The 9,815-nt window shown below is 35.9% G+C and overlaps 1 protein-coding gene across 1 annotated transcript in view; it reads right to left on the bottom strand.

Moving 5' to 3' along the window:
* The window catches only part of TASOR2 (transcription activation suppressor family member 2), a 73,006-nt gene that overhangs the window by 35,165 nt on the left and 28,026 nt on the right, over positions 1–9,815 (bottom strand). Inside the window, exons 6-15 of the mRNA XM_017872428.1 lie at positions 8,971–9,062; positions 6,363–6,500; positions 6,068–6,192; positions 5,962–5,981; positions 5,764–5,863; positions 3,828–3,928; positions 3,091–3,193; positions 981–1,020; positions 753–825; positions 577–645 (exon numbers count right to left, since the gene is read on the bottom strand). Coding sequence (XP_017727917.1) covers positions 577–645; positions 753–825; positions 981–1,020; positions 3,091–3,193; positions 3,828–3,928; positions 5,764–5,863; positions 5,962–5,981; positions 6,068–6,192; positions 6,363–6,500; positions 8,971–9,062 — 861 coding nt within the window. The remainder of the gene's footprint in view (positions 1–576; positions 646–752; positions 826–980; positions 1,021–3,090; positions 3,194–3,827; positions 3,929–5,763; positions 5,864–5,961; positions 5,982–6,067; positions 6,193–6,362; positions 6,501–8,970; positions 9,063–9,815) is intronic.

Below are 9,815 nucleotides of genomic sequence, written 5' to 3'. Positions count from 1 at the left end.
TTCTCAATCTTTTTAGTCATCCTCCTCCCCAGCCCTTTTAGACCCATTTTTCTCCCAAATTGACTTCCAAAATTTTAATACCACATATACACTGCATATCTGTTTATGCACTGTATGAGTAGTATTTTTTTGCCCCCAAGAACCAAGATTTGGTCCTCTGGGTGGATCAACATCACCATAAGAATGTATGGGCTTGATATGAAAAAGACTAATAGATAAGGTACAGATAAGGAGAATAGCACCTATGAAGACCCCGAGCCTGAGACATATTTACTGGAGAGACGATGGCGAAATTCAACAACAAATGAATTCAGTTTTAGACATGTTGAATTTAAGGGACCTTTGAGATATCTCAGTGGCAACGTCAGTAGACAAGTGGAGATATGGGACTGAGGCTAAGAGGGAAGCATAAACCTACAAGGGAGGTCAAGAAGGGCGAACTAGTGATGTTAAGGGAAGAGAGATATTTAAGAGGAAAAAACAGTTAACAGTGTCACGTGCTGCTAAGAGGTCAAGTCAGATGAGGACTAAATATATCCAACAGACAGAGTGAGCTGGAAACCACTGTATCCTTACCTGTTGACAGAGGTGAATGAAATAAATGTAACCCATGGAGACCCATCTGCTTGCCTCCATTTTTAAAATCTATGCAGAATGAGAATCAGAAAAAGAAAAGTTAGGTTGTTGATCTTATAAATAAAGCAAAAGTAAACATAATGAAAAATATTTTTTCCCAAAACAGTTGTCCATACCTGGTTCTGATAGTAAGGCTGATGATGTAAGTAAAATGAAAAACCCTCGATCTTCTAAGCATTTGATGATTGCCTTAAATATAAACGAAAAATTCAACTGAAGGAATATTCTGCAATCCCTCTCTTCTCCCTCTACCCATACTCATTAGTGAATATTGACCTCAAGAAAAGAAAAAATTCTGCACATGTTATGGGAGTCAGGGTAATTCTGTCCCCAGTATCAGAAACTTCAAATTCCTTAGCTGAAATAATCTTGGCCCTGTTGGGGCTATATAAAATAACCAGAACATGAAGGGTTAGTTTTAGAACAGTGCTCAAGAACATGGCAGATCAATCAGAAAAGCCTTACTTTTTCACTGAGACAGCTGACATTTCATACCACTGCTTAAACAGCCAATATGTTACCATGTAGCCAGTATAAACTCAAGATGAATCAAACTTATAAGAAGCATCTTAAGCTCATATTTACATGAAAATTATCCCAAAACCCTGAAACTAAAAAGACTGCAAGATACCATCCAATAAAAGACTTCTTTCTACAGCATCTTAAGAAATGGAAAATAATAGAAAATAATCAAGTTCCAGGGCAACAAGAAATACAGATGAAAATAAATTCTTCCTCTCTTTTGTTTCCCTCTATCAGAGTCTTCAGTGGACTCTTGAGCTCAAGAAAAAAGTCTTGAAATTTTAATGCTTTCAGTAACTGGGGCAGTTTTGTCCCCAGGCAGCAGTTGTTGTCTAAAAGCTGTTGTTCTAAATCATGAATTTAATAGCTTTTCTTTTCTACTGCTTACCACTTCAAAAATCTATATACACATAAAAGATAAAATCCAATATCTGTACAATAATTTTTCAGTTAAACCACCTAAACAAAATATACCATTTTACAGAATAAAACATTTTATTTCAAAACAGAGGTGACAAGGCTACAAATATAAATCATTATTTAATCACAATGAATATACAAAATCAGACTTTTCTAATGATTACACTACAATAAAGTTATGACACTAATATCTCACTCACAAAAAGAATCACTACTTTGAGTTTTCAAAAAGATTCTATGAGAGTCTCTGTGTTGTATGGCATATGATGATTTACATACTTGTCTCCTCTATAGTCGCCTAAGCTCCTTGACTTACGGGAGCTATGATTTAAGAGCCTATTTCTTTGAAAGACAGGGTATCACTCTGTTACCCAGCTTGCAGTGCAGTGGCACAGCAACAGCTCACTGCATCCTTGAACTCCTGGGCTCAAGCTATCCTCCCACCTCAGCTTTCAGAGTACCCAGGACTACAGGTGCAGGTGGTTATGCCTGGCTAGTTAAAAAAAAAAAAAATTAAAATTTTTTTATTTTGGTAGAGATAAGGTCTTGCTATGTTGCCCAGGCTGGTCTCAAACTCCTTGCCTCAAGCGATCCTCCCACCTTGGTCTATCAAAGTAATGGGATTATAGATGTGATCTGCCATGCTAGACTTTAGGAACTATTTTGTATCCTTGCTTCTTGCCCCTCCTACCCAGTATGTGAATCATCCCTTTTTTTTTTTTTTGAGACAAGAGTCTTGCTCTGTCACCCAGGCTGGAGTGCAGTGGTGCAATCTAGGCTCACTGCAAGCTCTGCCTCCCAGGTTCATGCCATTCTCCTGCCTCAGCCTCCTGCGTAGCTGGGACTACAGGTGCCTGCCACCATGCCCAGCTAATTTTTTTGTATTTTTTAGTAGAGACAGGATTTCATCATGTTAGCCAGGATGGTCTTGATCTCCTGACCTCGTGATCTGCCCACCTCGGTCTCCCAAAGCACGCCTGCTGGGATTACAGGCGTGAGCCCCACGCCCGGCCGTGAATCATCCCTTTGTCCAGTGTATCCATGCTGTAGATGCCACCCACCCAGTAGGCCAATAGTAGTACTTCATAATGCCTGCACCACCTACCTCACTCATCACAAGTAGTACTCAAGTACAGTATAATAAATAAAATATTTTGAGATGGACAGTCCATACTCATATAACTTTTCTTACAGTATATAGTTGTAACTATTCCGTTTTATTATTGTTGTTCATCTCTTACTGTGCCTAATTTATAAATTAAACTTTATCATAAGTATGTATGTATAGAAAAAAACACAGTATACATAGGTTCAGTACTATTCACAGTTTTGGGCATCCACTGGGGTCTTGGAACATAAACCCCACAGATACTGTATTACATCAATAATATATAAATACATATTAAACATGAAACTCCTTACAGCAAATTAAAATGATTCCATCTAGACACAACTAATACATACATATCAATTTAAGAAAACATAATAATATTTTAAATTAGTGATTCTTACCAACTGCTTGTTTTAATATATTCTGTTAATTTATCTATATTTTCCCCTTGTCTGTTTGACAGTTCTACCTCATACAAATTGAAGGACAAATCTTGAAAACAGACTGTAGAGAAAAGCAGAAAACATTTCTTATTTTAATATGCTATTATGTACTTATAGTCAATTTGTTCATTTTATATGTTGCAAAATGAAAGAATAGAAATACTACTCAAAACCTTTATCATTTAATGTTCTTGGTTATAAAACTCCTTCATAAAACCTCATGAAAACAGTTACTTTAAAACAATGCTCTTAGATTAACAAGACAAATACAAATACATACTACATGAATAAACATCAGTGCTCCATGAATTAACCTAAATGACCAAGAAACTCCCTTCTCACGGTTTTTCTTTGAGTTTAAAAGTACGTCTATAAATAAAACCAACAAAAACTCTATCCTCCTTGAGAGGAATAGTTACAAGTTTCCAAATGCTTTTAATATCTGTTTGCTTAATTGCATCAGTATTTCTAGATTAAAGCTAGTCTTTGTCATCTTAGATAAAACTACCTTGCAGTTTCTAGTTGGCTTCCAAGGAACTGAAGAAAATAGTAACTCTACAACTTTCTCACAAAAGACTCTTTTAAGAGTCACTTATGATGAAATAGAAGTGTGCATGTTTGAATGTTTGGAATAGAGCAGAAAATAACCAGAACAAAGCTCAGGACAAGCAGTGTGTTATTACATTTCAACAGACCTTTCCGCTCCAAGTAATTCTGTTTTCTAAAGGCAGCCTCTGGTAGTCTTTTTTTCAAGGAAGACACTTTCATTACATATTTAAAATCTAGTTCTTGTGGTCTAAAAAATAACACAACAATATCAACCAGAATAATAAATAGTGGATCTAAATTTTCATAAGCTTTAGTTTTCTAATATAAATGTAAAAAAAATATATAACCACAAAAAAGACCTTAAATTGATAAGCTCCAGGTTAAACAATATGTGTATTTTAAGTAGGACAGATTTTCAAATACATGACCCATAAACCATGGTTTGCAAATATGTTCACATTTTCTAAATACATGTATTTTCGGTACAGACAAAATATCTAGATGTGTCAAAAAAAATATGTATACAGGAATAAGGAATTTTAAAAAAATCATGCTATTTAAGAGTTATTTCCTGACTACTTTTTCCTTTTTTTGTGTGTGTGAGATGGAGTCTGGCTCTGTCACCCAGGCTGGAGTGCAGTGGTGTCATCTCGGCTCACTGCAACCTCTGACTCCCGGGTTCAAGTAATTACCCTGCCTCAGCCTCCGAAGTAGCTGGGATAACAAGCATGTGGCACCATGCCCAGCTAAGTTTTGTATTTTCAGTAGAGACGGCGTTTCACCACATTGGCCAGGTTCGTCTCCAACTCCTGACCTCAGGCAATCCGCTCACCTCGGCCTCCCAAAGTGCTGGGACTACAGGTGTGAGCCACTGCGCCTGAACCCTAGGAAATTTTCTTATACAACCTCAAAGCAACAAGCAAAATCAACACATTCACAATGATACGATACTATGACTTAACCTACATCTTATTCAAATGCTGCCAACTGTCTCAGTAAGTTCCTTCACAGAAAAAGAAAACAATTTCCAATCCAAGATACCATAATGCATTCAGTAATCGTGTCTCTTTAGTGTCCTTTAATCTGGAACAGTTTTTCAGTCTTTCTTTACTTCAATGACTTGGATATTTTGAAAAATACAGATGATTTTGCAGAATGCTCCTTAATCAGCATAGGTCTATCATTAACTTAACCACTTAGTTAAGATGGTATCTGGCAGTTTACTCCACTGGTAGGTCTGCATTTTTTTTCCTTTGTGATTAACAAGCAAGTAGTGGGGAAACGTTGTAAGATATGCAAATATTATTAAACTTAAAATTGTTTTTAGCATACACTGGTTGATTATTACGGTGCTGTCAAATGCTGATTTTCTAATTTATCAATCTTTCCACATTCATTAGTTGCACTCTATAATGAGAAAGAACTTCCCCTCCTCTCCTATTTGCTTATTCACATAATTTCTATGTTGTGGGTTATTATACTCCTACCTCTTCTTAAAAAAGGCTGATAGGAAAAAAAAATGAATCCTATACAACACATCAGTTTTCACCTTGTATTTCAATTAAACTATGACTATTTCTTAATGGTTTGGGGTACAAACTAAGAACAGGCTGAACAAAAAAGATTTCCTAAGATGTTCTTCACAGTTCCCCAGAAGAAAATATTAATCATGATAATTGCTTTTAACGTAAATATATGTAACAGCTACTCTAATACTTTTCTAAGAGAATCATGTTAAAATTTGAAACTCAGATACTGCAAAATGTTAATAAAAATAATATTAAGTGGCTATAATCTGCTATATTTGCTATCTGGCAAATCTGATTTATTTCTTGGGGAAGGTCAAATTTCTAGTATCAAATAGTTTAATTTATCCCAAGAGGTCATTTTCCCATTAATAAATTAGAATTTAGGTTTCCTGTGTCATACCCTGTGTGCCATACATTTACCCAAATGTACCCTCATCTAAAATCAATAACAGTTGCTGTATTTTACACCAACGCCACCCTTGAAATGAATGGGGGGAAAACCCCAAAACTTGTAATATAAGCATTAGTAAAGGACATAACATTTAATACTTACAGCTGTGTTGGAATCATTGCACCATAAGTGGACCAAAGAGTTATATCACATAGCATACGGTCTTGAACAATTAATTGCCCTTTCCACGGAGACATGAGAACTTCAAGAAATGAAGGTAAGAAAGAAACCGATTATTTATGATGAAACATTTACTCAAGAAAAACAAAAACCTAAAAGAATCAATGAATTATTTCTTACCATTTTCGCTGCGTTCAAGTCTAGCAGAAAAAAAAAAAGAAAGAACATTTTTACAAGAGTAAAAGAAACAACTTCAGTAAAACAAAGCATGCACAGAATTACTTACATGCTTTTATGAACTGGCGGTGCCATAGTTTTAGGTTCCCTGTATTGAAAAGCTACAATTACATAAGGACAGATCTGTCTGGGTCGCTCAATAACAGTGTTGCCTGAAAGTTCGTAAAAGTAATACTGCAAGAAGAAAAATAAGTATTGTCAGGGTAGTAGCACTATGGAATTGCATATGTACCAAGTTTTTCTCAACCCCACCAGCCCTGAAATTTAACACATTAGACTCAAAAATTACACCCAGATAACACCCAAATATATCTTGGGTGTTATTCATTCACAGGTGACTATACCTGACTCAGTTCAAAGGCACGAAAATGACTCGTCTTGTTAGAAACCTTGTTAGTATTTTCAGACACGTGGCAATCATAGCCAGAAGATGGCTTAGTATAGTTAGTTGTATAATTCTCAGACACAGACTTGACTTTTCCCTAGAATGAAAATATTAAAACTAATCAGATGCCTTCAAATAGCAATAACCTTTACTCTAGGATTCATTTAGTAGTAGTCTAACAAGGATGCAGATATGTGTCCCCTAACAGTAACTGTATTAAGAACTATACTTCTTAGAAAACAATTATCTTAAGGCCAAAATAGTTTTAATTATCCATGAACCCTTAAAATGTATTTAAAATCTTGGACATTTGGGCATCTGAGACAAATATCCAGTTTTTATCACAGTATCAAAGAAATATATGAATCACCCTAAATTTAAGAGAGCCATTTCCTTAAAAGAAAAACTACACCCCACCATCTTTTATGTTATGGTCACTGAATGGCTCTTTGGTGACTGTAAAGAGGACAAAATCTAAAATTTCAAAAGATGAATTTCCAATCTGAACTATGATCAGTTGTAAATTATAAACTGAGATACTTCTATTATGCCAGGGCCCAGCAAGTTAACAAGAAGCAAATATGTAGCAAAGTTCTTAGCAGCCAGCTGGTCCTGGTCACTAAACAGTCAGCAGTATTTTCCATTACGGATTTCTCTCCATCAAGGGTTACGTGTCTCTCAAAACAAAAACAAAAAACAAAAAGAAGAAAAAAGCAAGCCGCTGGGCACAGTGGCTCACACCTGTAATCCCAGCATTTTGGGAGGCAGAGGTGGGCAGATCATGAGGTCAAGAGATCAAGACTATCCTGGCCAACATGGTGAAACCCTGTCTCTACTAAAAATATGAAAAAATTAGCTGGGCATGGTGGCGTGCGCCTGTAGTCCCAGCCACTTGGGAGGCTGAGGTAGGAGAATTGCTTGAACCCGGGAGGTTGTAGTGAGGTGAGATTGTGTCACTACACTCTGGCCTGGCAACAGAGAAAGATTCTGCCTCAAAAAAAAAAAAAAAAAAAGCAATTAAGCCAAGTTTACCATTATGATGAAATATGCAATGACTTTAAAAGCTGTTTGGAATGATACAATGACATAAGAAAATGTTCACAAGATGTTATTAAGTTAAAAAAGAATAGCATATAAATATATACAAACTCTTTTCATGGGTTAATAACTCAATATATAGGAAAAAATAAAAATACACAATATATACCCCAAAAAATATATCAAAATGGGATATGGGACTATAGGCAATTTTAAGTTTTATAAGAATATAATTACTTTTTAAAAAAGAAGATGTTTTGTTATGTCCTGCCTCTTCATTTACAGACCCACCGAAGGCCAAACCACCACTAAGCCAAAAAATATAAATAGTACTTATCAGTAACCAACCACCCCTACCATCTCCTCATCGAACATTTTATGGTTCTGTGTGGCTCGATTTTGTGAAATAAAATGAAGATGAGAGCACAGAGGCAAAAACAGCAATCTCCAGCCAGTGGCAAGAAACCAAGGCTTAGGCATAATCTAAGTAAAAAATGAAATGCTCATTATCCACATTAGTATGCATACTTTCTGCAGCACTCATCACAGAGCAAGAGAAGAAACATTAAGGGAGGAAAACTACTGATTGTGCCTCAAAGCAATCATTTTTTTTTTTTCTCCGCCTTCCAGGTTCAAGTCATTCTCCTGCCTCAGCCTCCCAAGTAGCTGGGATTACAGGCACCCGCCACCACATCAGGCTAATTTTTTTACACTTTTAGTGGAGACAGGGTTTCGCCATGTTGGCCAGGCTGGTCTCAAACTCCTGACCTCATCTGCCTCAGCCTCCCAAAGTGCTGGGATTATAGGCGTGAGCCACAGAGCCCAGCCTCTCCCTCCACTTTTTTGAGAACTTCACAATACTAAGAGTTCACATGCTTTTTTTTTTTTTTTTTTTAATTAAAGGTCAGTTAGTGCTAGGCTGATAACCAAAGAATTTAAGATAGTAAGAAAGCTAAAACAAAAACAATTTAACGAGACCACAGAAATGTCCTCAAGAAGCCCAATCACATCTAAAATCAGTTTCCCTTCTGTTTGGGTGAAAATTCCAAATTGCATGATTCACTTAAACAGTACCATTTAGGACATTCAAGGATTTGTGGCATCATCAATTCTAGGTGGCACATGAAGCTGTGAAGCTGGATGTCTTACGGAAAAAGAAAATAATCTATTGACCATTTAAATTAGACAATGAATGTTGTTTTCTAAACTCATCTTTTATAAGTGTAATCACGTCATCTTATAAGCAGCTACTTGTTTTCTGTTATTTCATGTTTAAAAAGTAGCTCTGACAGGTGAGAGGAAGATTTTCCCTGCATACCCTTTATTTTGAAGTTAAAAAAAAAGTTTACAATCTAGTAAATGAATTAAGAAGTTTTGTTTTAAAGAAAAGGAAAATAGTTTTGCTTTTCCTGAATTTGGATAGCTAACTTTGGTGAGGACTATGTTCAACTAAGATCTACAGAGAATATCAAAGGTAGATAACCTTAAACTTTACAAGGAAATCACATAACAGCACATTTAGGCTTTACCTTAATTATATTAAAAATTACAACATAACCAGATTTCCCATGATACCATGGTCTTGGATGAAGATAGTCGGAGTATTTGGAAATGTATACACCTGTAAAAGTATAAAATATAGATTAAGCAGCAGATTGCCCACCAGAGAGGAGAAAGTAGAAGCAAGAAGACCAATTAGAAAGAAAGCTACTGTGATAGTTAAGACAGGAGAGGAGGATTCCAACAAGGCAGCAGCAGTGAAAAACGAGGAGGAAAGGACAGGCTTCAGGGGTATTACTCAACTGAGGCACCTCTTTCGAAACATAAGAGACAACGGGTGAGAAAACTGATATGGTGGAAAAGAGCGATGATTCTGTGGTCAGAAGCTTGGGTTCCAGGTAAGAATAAGTCACTCAGGTAGGGAGGGTGGGCCTGGGTCACAGACACAAACACCACAGGGTGCTCATGAAGATTTAAAAGATCAATAAGCTTTAAAAACTATTATTAATTGAAAGTACTATTACACACAAAATTATCCAGTTCTAGTCAAGCCAAAAACTACAAAACACATGTAAGTAGTAGTGTTAATTTTATTATCAACCCCAGCACATGTGTTTTTGAAGAATGTGTATTTGTCAGGAACAATCCAGTTTCTACTTCCACCACTCTACTGAAGCCAGCCTCTCAAACATCAGCAATGAAATCATAAGATTGTAAGAATGCAGGAAAATGTCTTTTTTTTTTGTTTTGAGATGTAAGCTGCAGTGGTTATTTGTAATTTACTTTCAAATTCTCCGAAAAAAAATTAAACAAATGAAGCAAATAATGCAATATGTGTGTGTGTATATATATATATGTTTATATTTATATATAT

The sequence above is a fragment of the Rhinopithecus bieti genome, unplaced genomic scaffold (assembly GCF_001698545.2).
Source record: "Rhinopithecus bieti isolate Rb0 unplaced genomic scaffold, ASM169854v2 scaffold_6933, whole genome shotgun sequence".
In the NCBI taxonomy this organism is placed as follows: Eukaryota; Metazoa; Chordata; class Mammalia; order Primates; family Cercopithecidae; genus Rhinopithecus; species Rhinopithecus bieti.
This window is presented reverse-complemented; position numbering and strand designations above follow the sequence as displayed.